This window comes from Macaca fascicularis, chromosome 8 (assembly GCF_037993035.2).
Source record: "Macaca fascicularis isolate 582-1 chromosome 8, T2T-MFA8v1.1".
In the NCBI taxonomy this organism is placed as follows: Eukaryota; Metazoa; Chordata; class Mammalia; order Primates; family Cercopithecidae; genus Macaca; species Macaca fascicularis.
Window position 1 is genome coordinate 103,559,968 of NC_088382.1, and position 16,082 is coordinate 103,576,049.

General features: G+C 42.6%; 2 protein-coding genes across 11 annotated transcripts in view; one reads left to right on the forward strand and one right to left on the reverse strand.

Annotated features, from left to right (window-relative positions):
- LOC135964775 (uncharacterized) overlaps nucleotides 1-7,160 on the reverse strand; it is a 34,953-nt gene extending 27,793 nt beyond the window's left edge. The window contains exons 1-2 of one of the 3 annotated variants that reach the window (XM_073999085.1): nucleotides 5,965-7,160; nucleotides 5,273-5,636 (exon numbers count right to left, since the gene is read on the reverse strand). In XM_073999085.1, the coding sequence (XP_073855186.1) occupies nucleotides 6,084-7,160 (1,077 nt within the window). In that variant the 3' untranslated portion in view covers nucleotides 5,273-5,636; nucleotides 5,965-6,083. Of the gene's footprint in view, nucleotides 1-5,041 lie in introns of those variants that run through there. The other 2 variants (XM_073999084.1, XM_073999083.1) reach the window with 2 other exon arrangements.
- Nucleotides 6,311-15,661, forward strand: PDP1 (pyruvate dehydrogenase phosphatase catalytic subunit 1). 8 transcript variants are annotated; one of them, XM_065519442.1, is made up of 4 exons: nucleotides 6,311-6,615; nucleotides 7,323-7,357; nucleotides 8,628-9,362; nucleotides 11,573-15,661. In XM_065519442.1, exon 4 carries the CDS (start codon nucleotides 11,617-11,619, stop codon nucleotides 13,228-13,230), a length of 1,614 nt encoding a protein of 537 aa, XP_065375514.1. In that variant the 5' UTR covers nucleotides 6,311-6,615; nucleotides 7,323-7,357; nucleotides 8,628-9,362; nucleotides 11,573-11,616; the 3' UTR covers nucleotides 13,231-15,661. The 8 variants fall into 8 exon arrangements, with proteins under 8 accessions (XP_065375514.1, XP_065375515.1, XP_045254435.1 ...); XM_065519443.1 differs by having other exon boundaries at nucleotides 6,311-6,476; XM_045398500.2 differs by lacking the exon at nucleotides 8,628-9,362 and having other exon boundaries at nucleotides 7,156-7,357.
- The last annotated feature ends 421 nt before the right edge of the window (nucleotides 15,662-16,082 follow it).

Sequence of the window (16,082 nt, forward strand, 5' to 3'; positions counted from 1 at the left end):
CAATCCTTATAACACACATTAGATTTTTTTAAAAGTTGAAGTTATTGGGTAAATTTTGAAGGATGAACCCAGAAAATAAGAAGCAGAGCTAGCATTTGAACTCAAGTGTCTCTGATTCCAACTCACACTCATTCCACAAAACCAGTATGCCTTAAGGAGGGATAACATCAAAATGCAGATATTGCACCTGAGTATTTCTCTGAATGTTCTGATTAGAGTTCCAGAGCCCATCCTTTCTGGCAGAAACTGGATGTATAATTCAATATCTATTATTCCTCTTTAATTCATTGCTTTTTTTCTCTCCTTGAACTTTTCTCTCTCCAGTCAATACTGCTTAAACATAAAAGTAACACTTTGAACTGGATATTAACTTACTGCTTTTAACAAATCAAATTGTTCACTTCAAATCATACTATCAACTATAATTATATCAGAATGTGAGTTGAATACAGTAGGTATTCACCTACAAATACAGTATCTGGGAAAATATATTTCTAAGGAAAATATGCTTTTATAAGGTACGATTGGTTCTCCTGATAAACTATATTCAAACCCTGCAGCTCTCTAACAAGAGTGGCTATTCAGTGGTGATACACTTAGCTGTGCAAACTTTACTGCTGGTTACAGAAACATTAAGCATGGGTGGAAATTCTCCAATTGTAAGGATGCAGTTTGCCCTCAACCCCATAATGAAAACATAAAACTTTCTTTAGTTTTCACAAAGCTAGAATTAATTAAATCCTAATCCTGACATAAGCCCTTTTGAAACCTAAGGAATAAAAGGTGACATATTCATTTATTCATTCATGAAGTATTTTCATTCACCTGTTGAAACATGTCGTTTTCTTTTCCTTCATTTAAAACAAGTCCATTCATCATCGAGCTCCTATTATACGCAGTGGTCACTATACTATAACATAGTGCCTTGGCGTGCAAGCTCTGGAGTAGATGGCTCCACAACTTCTCACTTATGCGATCCTGGGGCAAATTACCCTCACTGAGATTCAGTTTCCTCTCCTGTGAAACAGATATAAGAAAAATGCCTGCCTCATAAGGAGTCAGTGCACTTAGAGCAGAGGATGATAGAAAGGAAGCATCTGCTACCTGTTAGTTTTCACTATATGCCAGGTCATGGGTTTGTATTGGTGGGTAAAAAGACATGTTCCCTGTTCTTGAAAAGCTTATACTCTAAGTAGTTAAGATAAGCAAAGAATTATAGCTTTTAAAAAGTATGCAGATCGACCACTACTATTTTTGAGTTCACAGCTTGGTGACTCCTACTGAAGTCTGTAGATTGGCAGGACCTGCTTCGGGGCAGCCATGACTGGCACCTACTGTAAGAAGTGCTCTAGACACACCCCACTGTCTCAGCTCCCCTGAAGCCTGTCCTCTACCTCATATCCTCTGTGCTTTGGGGAATCCACCTACAGAATTATACTAAATAAAAAATTAATCTTGCCAAATTGTCTGATGCCCAGATAGTAACACCGACACTTCCCCTTTCATCTCTCCCCTCTTGCCCATACATGTCATCTTTAGTATTTGAAGACAGCCTAACTAACAGGAATTTTTGAAGTCTGTGCCAATCTCAGGTCCATCGGCATGCAATCCTCTTGGTAAAGCACTTGAATTCTATCATTAAGCAACCCCAGACACCTACTTTTTGTATTCTTTGTCATGTTCAATTAGTACACAGAAACTTCCTGCCTGCCATCCAAGAGCCTTTGGTCCCTCATTTTGCAAGAGAATAAAGCTTTCTTCTCCCTTGAACATTCTACTGTCTCATGAATTCTGATGAGAATGGATTCCTTTTCAAATATGAAATGAGACAAATGTGAAAGCATCTAGAACAGTCTCTGGTCCAAAGGAGATGAACCACAGTACATGTTGTTTCTTTTGTATAGATGATTCGTCAATCTCACTGCTAACTCCAAACAACTTAATTTCAAAGAAGCAACTCCTGACACTGAGATGGTAATTAAACAGGTAGCCATTCTTTAGTTACTTAGCAATTTCTTGCTGATTTCCTAGCCAAGACCTGTAGGGAAACAGGTGCTAGAGGGGTATGGTAAGCCAGCCTCTTTTCCCTGTGACTGCTGATTTTGGCAAAGGCCACAGTAAATCAGTAACCATCAGGGTAAGAGCATCTCAGACCCACATGCAGATCTATTTTAAGCTTCTTGGCTGGCACCACTAAGACTGCTGGATCATCTCAATGTTGTCAAAGCTAACCTCCAATACCCCTAAGGGTCTAAGGGTCTTACCACCTGCCCACAAGAACATCAGGCCAATCTGGTCAAGCATTGCTCATTTTCGAATCTGTCCTAGGGCAAATAGATGACTAAATGTTAAGGTTCACATTCAGGAAATGTCATTGCATTTTTGATTATCACAGAAAGCATTTGTGTAAACAGGTGATTTCGCACAGTGCTTTCTTAGTACCATACTATTTTTGAAGCCCCTTCCTCTCTCCTTCCCTACCTTCTCGACAAACGATCCTGGGTTGTTTCAGTGCTGCTTTTCAACACTTTCCAATGTTGAGGTATCAACAGGTGCTCTGGTGGCTAAGACAGTCTGGGGTCAACGCAGTAAACCCAAGGACCTGTCCTGACCCTGGCCAGATGGCCATGTGATAACGAACAGTACTTTTGAAGCAAGCCCATTGGGTGGCTAAATGGAGCTCCATCTAGAAACAGGAACAAAGCCAGGCCAGAGGAGAATCAAGGTTGAGATACTAAAGAATCTTCTCCAGTTGTACCAGCGGTTGGTACCTTTGCATAAGGGTAGTTTATTTATATATACCTCTCACTGAACTGTACAACTTTACAACCAGAGGACAAAACTTATACCTGTAAATGAGATTATTTCAAAGCCATCACTTTAGGCTTTATTCTGATTTCAAAAATACCTTGGCATTCAATACTTATGTCAAAATTCTTTTGACTATATTTAGTGGTGGCAAATACCAGTTTTTTTGAGAGTGGGTGTTATTTTTAGAAATATCCAGGTCATTCAGAACTAAGAAGAATAAGATGGGAAATCAATACTATTCTGGTATAAAACCAAAGTGTTGGTTATAGTAAAACAGGTTGGAGTTTCCTGTGCAGATCTGAAAACAATTTGAAAAGGGAGTTTTAAAAGTGCTCTGAATAATGGCAATGTCAGTGTGGAATAAGGGTTGCTACTAAGGTAACAGCTTTGAAGAGGTCATTTGATATGGATGTTGGATTCTTTTTTTTTTTGGAGACGGAGTCTCACTCTGTTGCCCAGGCTGGAGTGCAGTGCTGCAATCTCGGCTCACTGCAACCTCCATCTCCCAGGTTCAAGCAATTCTCCTGCCTCAGCCTCCCGAGTAGCTGTGATTACAGATGCCCACCACCACACCCAGCTAATTCTTTGTGTTTTTAATAGAGACAGGGTTTCACCATGTTGGCCAGGCTGGTCTCAAACTCCTGCCCTCAAGCAATCCACCCGCCTCAGCCTCCCAAAGTGCTGGGATTATAGGCGTGAACCACCACATCTGGCCTGGATGTTGGATTCTTACTACTCTATTTCACGACCATTTAAAAAAATGTTTTTTTTTTTTTTTTTTTTTTTTTTTTTTGAGACAGGGACTTGTGTAGTCGTCTAGGCTGGAGTGCAGTAAAGCTACAGCAGCCTTGGCATCCTAGGATCAAGCAAGCCTTCTGAGTAGCTGAGACTACAGGCGTGCACCACCACACCCAGATAATTTTTTAAAAAAATTTTTGTAGAGATGAGGTCTCACTATGTTGCTCAGGTTGGTCTCTGGGCTCAAGCAATTCTTCCGTCCCGGCCTCCCAAAGTGCTGGGATTACAGGCAGGAGCCCACCAAGCCTGGCCAGGAAAAAGCTGGTAAGACAACAGAGAAGTCTAGTATGTACTTCATTTCTGGGTCATAAAGCACAAACTCTTAAAATTCATCTCATAGCTTCAGTTAAGTGGTCTTAAGGGAGGAGACCACTACTAGTCCGGCTGCCCTCCTCCCCCCACCTTGCCTACTTCACAAGACAGGAGGAAAGCGAGAAAGAAACAAAATTAAGATATATAGCCAGACAGCCTTGGCACCACCACCCGGCCCTAGGAGTTAAACAAAGTAATAATTATAACATCAACCCCTGGCCTAAACTACTTGTGTTATCTGTAAATTCCAGACACTATACGAAAAAAGCATTGTAAAACTTTCTGTTCTGTTAGCTGATGCATGTAGTCCCCAGTCATGTTTCCCACGCTTGCTTGATTTATCACGACCCTTTCACGTGGATCCCTTAAAACTGTAAGACTTTAAAAAGGCCACGTATTTCTTTTTCGGAGAGCTCGGCTCTTAAGACAAAAAACCTCTTCCTTCTTTAATCCGGTGTCTCAGGAGTTTTGTCTGCGGCTCATCCTGCTACAGTCTCCATGTCCACAAAGTAAGGGTTAAGAGGCAGAGATCCTACGTATAAATGAATTTAAACTGATATTCTAAGGTTCTAAGATTCTCCATTCTTTTAATAACTTATTAGTACCTAACTACAGAATATAATGCACTTGGGGGCCTGGGTCTCTACTTGCCAGGAGTTCTTAATCTAAAACACTGACCTGGACATGTCGATAATATCAAGAATAGCTAACACTTAATAACACTACATGCTATGCACTTTCTTAGCAAGCTATATATGTCAACTCTCTTAATACAGCCCTGTCATTACTTTTTACATTTTTATCTTACATATGAGAGAACTGAGCCATGCAGAGTTGCCCATTACCACACAGAAAGCTGCAGAGCTGGGAATGGAACCAAGTCAGCCTGGCTCCAGCTGCACTCTTAATCACTAGGCTACACCACCCTATGCATCTATGAAGAAGAAACCAGATACATAAATTAAATAATAGGAAAAGGGCAGTGAAGAATACTTGCAAATTTATGGGAAGCCCATTTGAGAAGCAAAAAGGAGAGGATGAAGGGAGGCAGATGGACCTGTAAAAACTGGGGTGAAGGCCAGACAGACTAGCCACAAAAGTTCCATGGGCAATCTGGGAATGGGCAGAAAGAGTCTCCTCTAGTTTATTTAGAGAACAGAGAATACAGCAACTTGAAAGATCCAGGAGTTATAAAGGACCAGTTTGGGTATATGACGTTTTTTATTACATAAACATCAGGTAATTCACTCCACATCATTTTGTAAACCTGACTGGCTGGTAATAAGTTATGTGTAATAAATCAAAGTCAACTTATTGGTGAACACTAGGGAAGATAAGTGCAATGCTCTACCTGCCATCTCCAAGGAAGCTCTTAGAAGCCACTATCCCGTAAAAGGGATGTATGGATGGAAGTCACTGAAGAGCCCTCGAGATATCTTCTGTTTTCCCACAGCCAATACCAATGCCACCTTAAGTCTAATCTCATCTGAGGTGGAGACAATCTCATGGAGCAGAAATGGGACTTAGAGCAGGGAATGACTCGGATGAAGGTCTTCTGACTCCAAGTCCAGTGTTCTTTCCTTGTAACCATTCAGGGCAACGGGGCCAATATTGATTTCAAAACTCCTCGGAGAACGTGAGCACACATCTATGCTACAGAGAGAATTCCCTCATCACAGTTCCGTCTTGCTGCTGTCTACACCTGCTTCCTCTCCCTGGGACGACAGAAAACATGATGGGCGTTATGGGCGTTAATGCTTCTAAAATCTGCAACACACCAAATGAACGAAGCAACAGCTACTCTCGAGGTTCTTTGCTACGCCTTGTACCGCAGGCTGCGGTGAGCCGCAGGGAGTTGAGATTCCCGTGAGGCTGAGAGCCGCTCCCGTAGCCTACCCTGGGAAGCCCCCACCCAACTGCGAGGCGCGGGGGAGGCTTGGCCGCTGGGCCGGCCACCCACACCACCGCCTCCCCGCCGAGATGCAAGGGATTCGAGGAAGCCTGCACGGCAGGGAAGCAGCCCGTTCCTCGCGCCCCACGCACACGAAGACGTTGGAGCCGGTCCAGGCGCCTCCCCTCTCCGGATCTCGGAGCCTGCTCCGCCAACGCCGCCCGGCTCCACAGACCACCGCCTAGCGCCGCACAGCCACACCTTCCACCCGCTAAAGGGAGGGGTCACGTGAGGCGGGCCCGGGGAACCAATGGGCGGCTCGCGCCGAATGGAAGGGATTGTCTGACCCCCGTGACGTCACAAAGCTGGCAAGGAGCGCGCTCCTCTTCCGCCCCCGCCCCACCCCCGGCCGCGGCCCTCTCCGCCTTCCCGCCCACTCGCCACTGCGCAGCCAATCGGGAGGCGGGAAGCACTCCAGCCCGAACGTGCGGGCGGGGCGGGGCGGGGTGGCGGCCCCGCAGGGTAGGGGAGCAGAGTGGGCCGGCTGGGGGCGAGGGCCCGCGCTCCGGGAGCTGCACGGGGCTGAGTGGAAAAAGCGCGGAGCGGCGGCGTCGTTGTTGCCCCCTCCTCCTGGGGACAATCGTTTGGTTTCCTGCGGTGCCCGGTTCGTATTCCCTACTCCCGGCCACGAGCCGCCCCGTCCGGGATCCTCCACCCGTCCAAAGTTGTGAGGGGGCGCCGGGCGTGCTCGCGGATCGGCGGCCGCGGGCGTGCGGAGGGCGGGACGAGCCCTGGAGCGCCAGGTGCGCACCGGGGGGTCGGGGCTGTAGGGCGGGAGCGGTGGCGCTGGGGGCCGTCGGGGGGCTGGGGGCTTGGGGCGGGGGCGGGGCCGCCGTGCAGCCCTAGCGTCTTCCGGCCTCTGCGCACCGGCTGTCAGCACCAAGGGCGCCGCGGGGACCGCGGCAGTGCGAGCTCCGGGGAGGCTGTAGGGCTGCGGCTCTGCCTGAGTGTCTCCCTGATGCACCTCGGGTCCGGGCTGGCCCCGCTGGCAGCTTGCCGCCGGCCGGTCCCTGTTAGTCTGGACTGAAGCGGGCACCCGTGGGGCCGGGCCGGGCGGGGCGGGACAGGACTGGGCGGGCAGCGGGCGGGGCTGCCGTACGCGTCCATGGGCTTCGCGCCCCGACTGGATGGAGGGGCTGGCCCTTGGGGCGCGCCCCTGCTCGCGCCTGGGCCGCGCTGTCTTGGGCTGTGGCTCTGCCTCCCCGGCGGGGTGGGTTGGTTTGGTTGGCTTCCTTGTTCTCTCCACCCCTTTATCCCTCCTCCATTCTCTTCCCCCCTCCCAGCCCATTCACCGGGCTGGAGCGAGACCTCGCCCCTCCTCCGCTCCCGCCTCCCCGCCGCCGCCTCCTCTAATGAGCATCTCTGCCTTGCTTTCAATGGGCCGGTGCTGCTGTCGCTGCTGCTGCCCGCGCGGGTTGTGGATGTTGTCGGCTCCGTGTTGTGATGACAGGAGAATGTGTGTGTGTCCCGGGCCCAGACGAATTGGTAGGTATTCACTTAACTACCTGCGTTGGGTACCCAGGAAGGATGGTGACAGATTTTTGTGTATGGATGGTTTTAGGTGGGTCAGCGTTGTATTAAGGGATGAGATAGATTGGAAAAAGGAACAAGGGCGTCTTGGATTGGGAGAGCTTTGATGCCTTTGTGAGTGCAATTTTTCAGGTAGCGACAAAGGAAACTAATCAAACAGGTACTGGCTTGGTGCTTCGTATCATTCTTCATTCATGTAAAAAGATAGCAGGAGCTGTGAAATGGCTAGGCATTTCCAGAAAAATGTTGAAAAATCGTGGATGGTCTTTAGGTAGAGTGTTTAATGCAATCGGATTACATAAACTGGGGTTCTGACACATTAAATGATTAGCATAGCTTTTCTTTTTCATTTACATCAGAAGCTTTGCAAAGCTAAAGGGCTCCGGAGTCGGTGCCTTAATAGCGTTTGCTAATTAATTTGGTCCGTAGGTCTATTGATGGAGTGGAAAAAATGTCTTGGCACAGGCTCTGCTAAGCACATCAGTAAGAATGGATGGATCTCTTTCCTGTTTCTGGTTGCAGTGCATCTTTCTTTATTAGTCATTGGCAAAATCAGCCAAATCTGCCTGGGACGAAGATGCTGCGTATAACGTGGCTGAGTCTAGATCATGGAATAGGAACTTTTCCGTGAAAATTGTGATCAGGAATAACTTGAAAATTTGACACTGCTCTGTTTTACCAACAGTTGTACCTGGATGCTGTTCTTATTGCCTGATCAAGAGCCTTCTACACTAATTTAACAAGCTTGTCAGCAAAAGTTTTGATGTAGAGGGTTTTCTTGTTGTATCAGTGGATATTCTGAAGGATAATTAAGAGTTTTCCAGTGCTCACTTATTGTTTATGAAAGCATTTTAAAGTACTTTGACTCCCAAGGGTATCTGATCTGATGGAGAGAATATATCACTTGTACCGATGAGGATAGAACGCTCATTGATCACAGCACAGTTTTCATAAATTCCAACTTCCCTAGGAATTTTGTCTTTTGAAGGCATGTTAGGAGTTGGGGCATTAGGATATAATCTCAGTCCATGTGCTAAGCCTCTGCATAACTGAAAGATACAGTCAATAAAATTCACTCTCTTTTTTTGTTTTTAATCGCAAGAACTTTTGCCTCGAAGGAAAAATGTAGTGGAGAATTTGTTTGATGTTTGAATATAAGTATTATTAAAAGCACCTGCTGTGTGAATCATTAGCTTTTTGTCACTAGATTTCATTCATTTTGCAGTGAACTACAAAAGTAGAAAAGATGTCAAACCAAGCCGGATGCGGTGGCTCATCCCTGTAACCCCAGCACTTTGGGAGGCTAAGGCGGGTGGATGGCCTGAGGTCAGGAGTTGGAAACCAACCTGACCAACATGGTGAAACCCCATCTCTACTGAAAATACAGAATTATCCGGGCGTGGTAATCCCAGCTACTCGGGAGGCTGAGGCGGGAGAATCGCTTAAACCCGGGAGGCAGAGGTTGCAGTGAGCCGAGATCACGCCATTGCACTCCAACTCCTCCTCCCGTCCCCCCGCCACACACCCAGAAAAATGACGAAGCAAAGGAATTTAAGTAAAGTGCAGGTTTCCTGGATTTGTTATTCCTCAGACAATCAAACACTGTTATGCATCTGTCAACCCTCCCTCCCCCATACACAAATAGTATTTTGAGTCAATTTACATTCCATAGAGGCACATTTTCTTTTTCTTTTTTTTTCTGTAAGATTCTTAAGTTTTAAAGAAAGAGCAAATGCAGTCATAAAATTATGAAGAAAAATTGTTTTCATTAAGATTACGTTCGTTTACATTTTTAATGATAGGAAACCTTTATACAAAGCACAAAATGAGTTGATATGCTTTCTGCGTGCAAACCTAAAAAGAGATACGGTTTAAGTGTGGAAGCCGCTGTCATGTGGCCCAACATTTGAGCACATCTTCTGGCTCAGTCATGTACACTTAACCTCTGGATGACTTTCAGGTATTCAGTTTGAAGTGCTTTTATTTAAATGGTTACTCCTGATGGATTCCTGTTTTTCTGGAATTTCTGTTTTTCATTAGTGCATTTCAGAATACTTTTTTAGTTACAGATTCTTATTTCCAAAATTATAGCCATTACTTTCTATTGCCTGATCTTGTCTTCATTTCCGTAAACAAATCCCTTCTTAGATAGTGCAGTTAAAATGATGGTACTTTATGCTACTTGCAGAAGAGAATCTGTGTGGCTGGCTTATGTAGTGCTTTTTACAGAAGCAAACAAGAATCAGTGATTATTCGGTGTTTAGTTTTCTTTGCTTCCCGCTACCCCAGTTTATCACTTTTTCTCAAATTATTCTTAAAAAAATGTATATGAAAATAATATATAGCTAACACTTGCTATGATATTTGTAAATTCTTTTGTTTCTTAATGAGTTTAGCCCTGGGAAGGAATAGTTGCTATTAACTCAGATGGTTTTATTTTCCATGTTCCTTTTTGTTTATTGCATTTGTTTATTTAAAGTATTTCTAAAGTGTGTTTCTTTGTAGTCCAAAAGACTATTTTGAAGCAGTATCTCAAGAATTAAGGGAAAATATATTTTATTGAGGAAGAAGAGGGATTTTTTTCTTGCTTGAATTATCTAGATTAATGATATATTTATTAAATTTTCCAAATAAATGCCCAGAAATTATTTTCAGTGCATATAGTGAGTGATAGGATTTTTTTAAAGTTTGTAATTATATTGCTGTACCTTTTCAATCCAAACCTTAGACTATTATTTGACTATACTGCTTTCCTGGAGCAAATAAATACCTTTTTTTTTTCTTTAATGTGAGAAAAAACATTTTTGGTTTTTTGAAATTTATTTTAAATTTACAATTGACACATAATAGTATATATTTATGGGATACACTGTGATGTTTCAGTGTGTGTATATTGGTAGATATTGTGTAATGATGAAATCACAGTAATTACCATATCCAAGAAAACATTTTTCTAGGGGTTAATTCTACTTTGGATCCATAGTAGATGAAAATACTTACATGGTTTTTCCTTATGGCTGCTAAGCAGGGGACATTGTTAGTAGGTAAATTAAGTTCTAGGACTGAAGCCATTTATGTTACTAACAAAGCTTTAGAGCTACTACAATACTTAAACTTTTTTTTTTTTTTTTTTTTTTTTGAATCATGAATGGCACGGTAGAATTCAACAGTGAATAAATGAAACCTGAATTTTATTTCAAAGCCTCACTTCCATAAGCATAAAGGCATGAATCCTAGAAAAGCCTTAGATAGCATCTGTTCCATTGTGTTCATTTACAAGTTAGAAGAGTGAGACTCAAAGATGTGAGCTGACTTTTCCAAGATTATTTGGGAGTTGGTGGCAGACCTATGCCCATTAGCCTGGCAAATTGCCACAGTGGTCTAGAGAAGCAAGTTTTGCAAGACCATCTACTGGGGTACAGGAGAGAAATACTGGAATTTCTTTTTTTATTTAATTATGTAGAAATTTTTCTGTGTATGTTACAATGCATATTACTATAGTAAAATATGTATATGATGTACAAACGTCTCTGTTGTTCCTCACCCTACATTCCTCAGAGTCGACTGAGATACACACCGCATCCAGCATATGCTACCTTTTGCAGGCCAAAGGAGAACTGGTGGCAGTAATTTATGAATATACATATGTTTGGGCTGCATCTTAACACTTTTGATCATAGCCATGTGTAATCATGCCAAAATTGACCACAGGTCTATGTAAAGGATCTTCATAAATTGAAGAAGTCCCTGTGTAAAATGGGAGATTTCCAGGCATTTTTTAAGGATAGGGAGATAGAAGGATGATTGGTCAGGTAGACTGCTACTGCATAATGTTATATAACCTTCATCTCCTCAGCTTTCCCCAGCCAAATCTGTTGTACATTCTGCACAGTTTGTACTGCACAAAGAAGAACAAAGAAAAGAGAAAATTGAAGTTTGAGTACAGGAGCCAGGAGTTCAGTCCTGGTTCCACGAATAATTGGGAGTTGTGCCTACCAGAATACACCCTGTAGAAATAGTACATGATGTGTGTATAAAATGTAGTACCTTCTAACAAAGGCTTAGCATGTAGATTGACTTGCTTAATATTTGTTATGAAGGCAAAGCTAGATTAAGTCTCCTGAAATGTAACTCTTTTCTTTGTGTACATCTGTCTAATTTGCTGTCTAGGAATCCCAGTCAGAAGTTCCAGCCTGCCACTGTTCTCTGATGCCATGCCAGCACCAACTCAACTGTTTTTTCCTCTGATCCGTAACTGTGAACTGAGCAGGATCTATGGCACTGCATGTTACTGCCACCACAAACATCTCTGTTGTTCCTCACCCTACGTTCCTCAGAGTCGACTGAGATATACACCTCATCCAGCATATGCTACCTTTTGCAGGCCAAAGGAGAACTGGTGGCAGTACACCCAAGGAAGGAGATATGCTTCCACACCACAGAAATTTTACCTCACACCTCCACAAGTCAATAGCATCCTTAAAGCTAATGAATACAGTTTCAAAGTGCCAGAATTTGATGGCAAAAATGTCAGTTCTATCCTTGGATTTGACAGCAATCAGCTGCCTGCAAATGCGCCCATTGAGGACCGGAGAAGTGCAGCAACCTGCCTGCAGACCAGAGGGATGCTTTTGGGGGTTTTTGATGGCCATGCAGGTTGTGCTTGTTCCCAGGCAGTCAGTGAGAGACTTTTTTATTATATTGCTGTCTCTTTGTTACCCCATGAGACTTTGCTAGAGATTGAAAATGCAGTGGAGAGTGGCCGGGCACTGCTACCCATTCTCCAGTGGCACAAGCACCCCAATGATTACTTTAGTAAGGAGGCATCCAAATTGTACTTTAACAGCTTGAGGACTTACTGGCAAGAGCTTATAGACCTCAACACTGGTGAGTCAACTGATATTGATGTTAAGGAGGCCCTAATTAATGCTTTCAAGAGGCTTGATAATGACATCTCCTTGGAGGCACAAGTTGGTGATCCTAATTCCTTCCTCAACTATCTGGTGCTTCGAGTGGCATTTTCTGGAGCCACTGCTTGTGTGGCCCATGTGGATGGTGTTGACCTTCATGTGGCCAATACTGGCGATAGCAGAGCCATGCTGGGTGTGCAGGAAGAGGACGGCTCATGGTCAGCAGTCACGCTGTCTAATGACCACAATGCTCAGAATGAAAGAGAACTAGAACGGCTGAAATTGGAACATCCAAAGAGTGAGGCCAAGAGTGTGGTGAAACAGGATCGGCTGCTTGGCTTGCTGATGCCATTTAGGGCTTTTGGAGATGTAAAGTTCAAATGGAGCATTGACCTTCAAAAGAGAGTGATAGAATCTGGCCCAGACCAGTTGAATGACAATGAATATACCAAATTTATTCCTCCTAATTATCACACACCTCCTTATCTCACTGCTGAGCCAGAGGTAACTTACCACCGATTAAGGCCACAGGATAAGTTTCTGGTGTTGGCTACTGATGGGTTGTGGGAGACTATGCATAGGCAGGATGTGGTTAGGATTGTGGGTGAGTACTTAACTGGCATGCATCACCAACAGCCAATAGCTGTTGGTGGCTACAAGGTGACTCTGGGACAGATGCACGGCCTTTTAACAGAAAGGAGAACCAAAATGTCCTCGGTATTTGAGGATCAGAATGCAGCAACCCATCTCATTCGCCATGCTGTGGGCAACAACGAGTTTGGGACTGTTGATCATGAGCGCCTCTCCAAAATGCTTAGTCTTCCTGAAGAGCTTGCTCGAATGTACAGAGATGACATTACAATCATTGTAGTTCAGTTCAATTCTCATGTCGTAGGGGCGTATCAAAACCAAGAATAGTGAGTGGCTCTTTCACTGGCAATTCTCAAATGATATGCATTTAAAGGGCAGATTTTTAAAAAAGATACTACTATAATAAACATTTCCAGTTGGTCATTCTAAGCATTTACCCGTTTGATACTCTAGCTAGTCAGGTACTTTAAATTGACTTTGCAGCAGGGTGGCAGGGTCAGGAGAGTCTGGTTCTGCCTAGCTCAGATTTCATGGCACCTGCACTTGAAGCAAGTCACTTCTTTATCACAGGTGTCTTGAAACATTGGCTTCTTTTACCAACCTGAGAAAATTAGGATGACCTGGCAAATAAGATCTTGAATAGGCCAAAAGCAAGTATCTTGCTGTGTGTAGTCTCTTGGTTAAAGTGAAGAAACAGTACTGTTCACACCTACAGACCCCTTTCTTCACTGAGATTCCAGTGTACGTGAGAACATATATTTATTGCATGATTTTCTAGGTACACAGTCTATGCATTATTCATATACATTTATTTTAGCCTGAAGTGGTTTTCAAATCCAATTCTTTAAGCCATAAATGACCAAGATCCAAGCAATCTGAATTCGTTTTTGTGATTATTTGACTGGAATGCTTCTTAAGTGGAATAACTATACTCCGTTATCCACCCGATTTCCTAATGTAATTGAAACATTTTCTATTTTGCCACACACTTGGAGACAATAAGGGTTTTTAGTTTTATCTACTCTTCTATTGAAGTTAAATAAAGAAAAAAAGATTTTTTATTTGTATTAATGAAAAGCTTTAGTTTAAAATAAGGAGATCCAGAATAAAAAGAAGAGACTGACCTCTTCAATTATTGTCATCTGTAGCCACCAGCACAACACTCTTACATAATCCCCAAAGGCTTGGCATGCTGTAAGTGTGTGGTGGGTAGACTGCTGCCGGGGAATCGTACTTCTTATTTAGTAGTGATAAGACTTTTCATCATTTTTGGAATTTTAAAGATGACATATATAAAATAAGTTTATCAATTTGGGGAATAAGGTTTAATATTACCATTGGGTATTGAGACAGGAGAAAGTTTTTGTTTTTCTCCATTTAGACATAGGTCAATTAAAATATTTGGGTTTAAAATGACTAAATGCTTTAAACATATTGTAGCTTAAGATATATGTGTTAAGATATATACATGAGAAACTTTAAAAGGTAACTACTGTGCATGCCTGATGCTTAATAGAACACTTACTTAGTGACATCAAATGTTTGCAGCAGTCTCCATAATTATATTCAGTCCCTTCTAATACTGTATCAACGTAAATGAAATAAATATATTCAAATTGGCTTTTTGGGAGCTTATTTACTATGCATCAAATGGCATTTTGTTCCTGTGTTTAGTAGTGATCTGTATACAGCTGTGCATATACTTTCATCACTTATTCTAGCATCACTGTTAAAAAATGGCTGTGATTATGTTTGATATTCACCTGGATTTTAATACAAGCCAATATCAGCTTCCCATTGTGTAATAACTTGGGTGTTTAGGAGTCTTTTCACATTTTTGGGGGATATGAACTAGATGTTCAAGGACTCCTTCTGGAGTGTGGATACTGAATCAGTGTAGTATTGGCTGCAGAATTTGCTTCAATTGAAAATAGACTCAGGAAGATTGCTGCTCAGAATATCATATAATGTTTATTTTTTGAGGTGTTTTTGTTTTTATTTGTGGGTTTTTTTTTTTTTTTTGGAAGTCAGCTTGGAATTTTTTTCCTGGGAAGTATTTGGGAGAGGGAAAGGCTGTACTATATATTTATTTCTAAATGTTTTGACTGGGCCTTTTTCTTTTAATGATATATGTGGACTGCTCTAGCAAACCCTATTTTCAGCTACTATTTGAATGTTCTTGAACACCACCACTGAAGAGTTTCATATTATACACCAAATAATGTCTCATCTCTATATAGTATAGGGAATATAAAATTGGTTTCCTGTGGTCATGATCAAGATAGTAATATTATTACACAAGAAACTTGGTCTGCAGTCTGAAAGCTGGTCTACTCTCTATAGAAATGAAAATGCAGCATGGAGTTGACATTGTAGAAATGAAAGTAATTGGGTATTAGAAATCTGAATGTACTGTCATCTAAAAGCAATTGTGATTTTATTGTAATTGGTTGTCACTGTGATACGGTGTCTAGAATTAAAGAATACATGTAAACTTTCATGGTATTTAGCCTTTCTTAAATTTTTGTAAAATTTAAACTTTCTAATGTATGTATTCAACTTCTGTATTTATATTTAATCAGTGGTTCATGATACATAATACACCCTTAACTAGTTAAATGGAATGTTGGTATGGTACAGAGTACCGTATTGGTAAGAAAACTGTCTTATAAAAGATGTATGTGTGTGAAGACATGAAAGTTTAATGTACAGAATGGTTGGAGAAATGCCCATGGTGAATTAAAGCTTTCATATCTGCTTTCTGAATGTCCTGTGTTGGTTTTTAATAACAAGATTCATTAGATGCTTCCTATGCATGGTAGATTATGTTTAACTTTAGGATCCAGTAGATACATAGTACTTCAAATCTGTAAAAATTAAGGTAAATTTTTGTTTTTTTCTTTTTGAGACAGAGTCTCGCTCTGTCGCCAAAGCTGGAGTGCAGTGGCACGATCTCGTCTTACTGCAACCTCTGCCTCTTGGGTTCAAGCAGTTCTTCTGCCTCAGCCTCCTGAGTAGCTGGGACTACAGGTGCATGCCACCATGCCTGGCTAATTTATGTATTTTTAGTAGAGACGGGGTTTCATCATATTGGCCAGGCTGGTCTTGAACTCCTGACCTTGTGATCCACCCGCTTCCCAAAGTGCTGGGTTTACGGGCATGAACCACCACGCCAAACC

Bases quoted from the DNA above. Each gene is read 5' to 3' on its own strand.
- PDP1 (XM_045398500.2), top strand. From the start codon at position 7,225: ATGAGCATCTCTGCCTTGCTTTCAATGGGCCGGTGCTGCTGTCGCTGC. The intron at 7,358-11,572 runs GTAGGTATTCAC...TTTGCTGTCTAG, and splicing joins TCCCGGGCCCAGACGAATTG to GAATCCCAGTCAGAAGTTCC.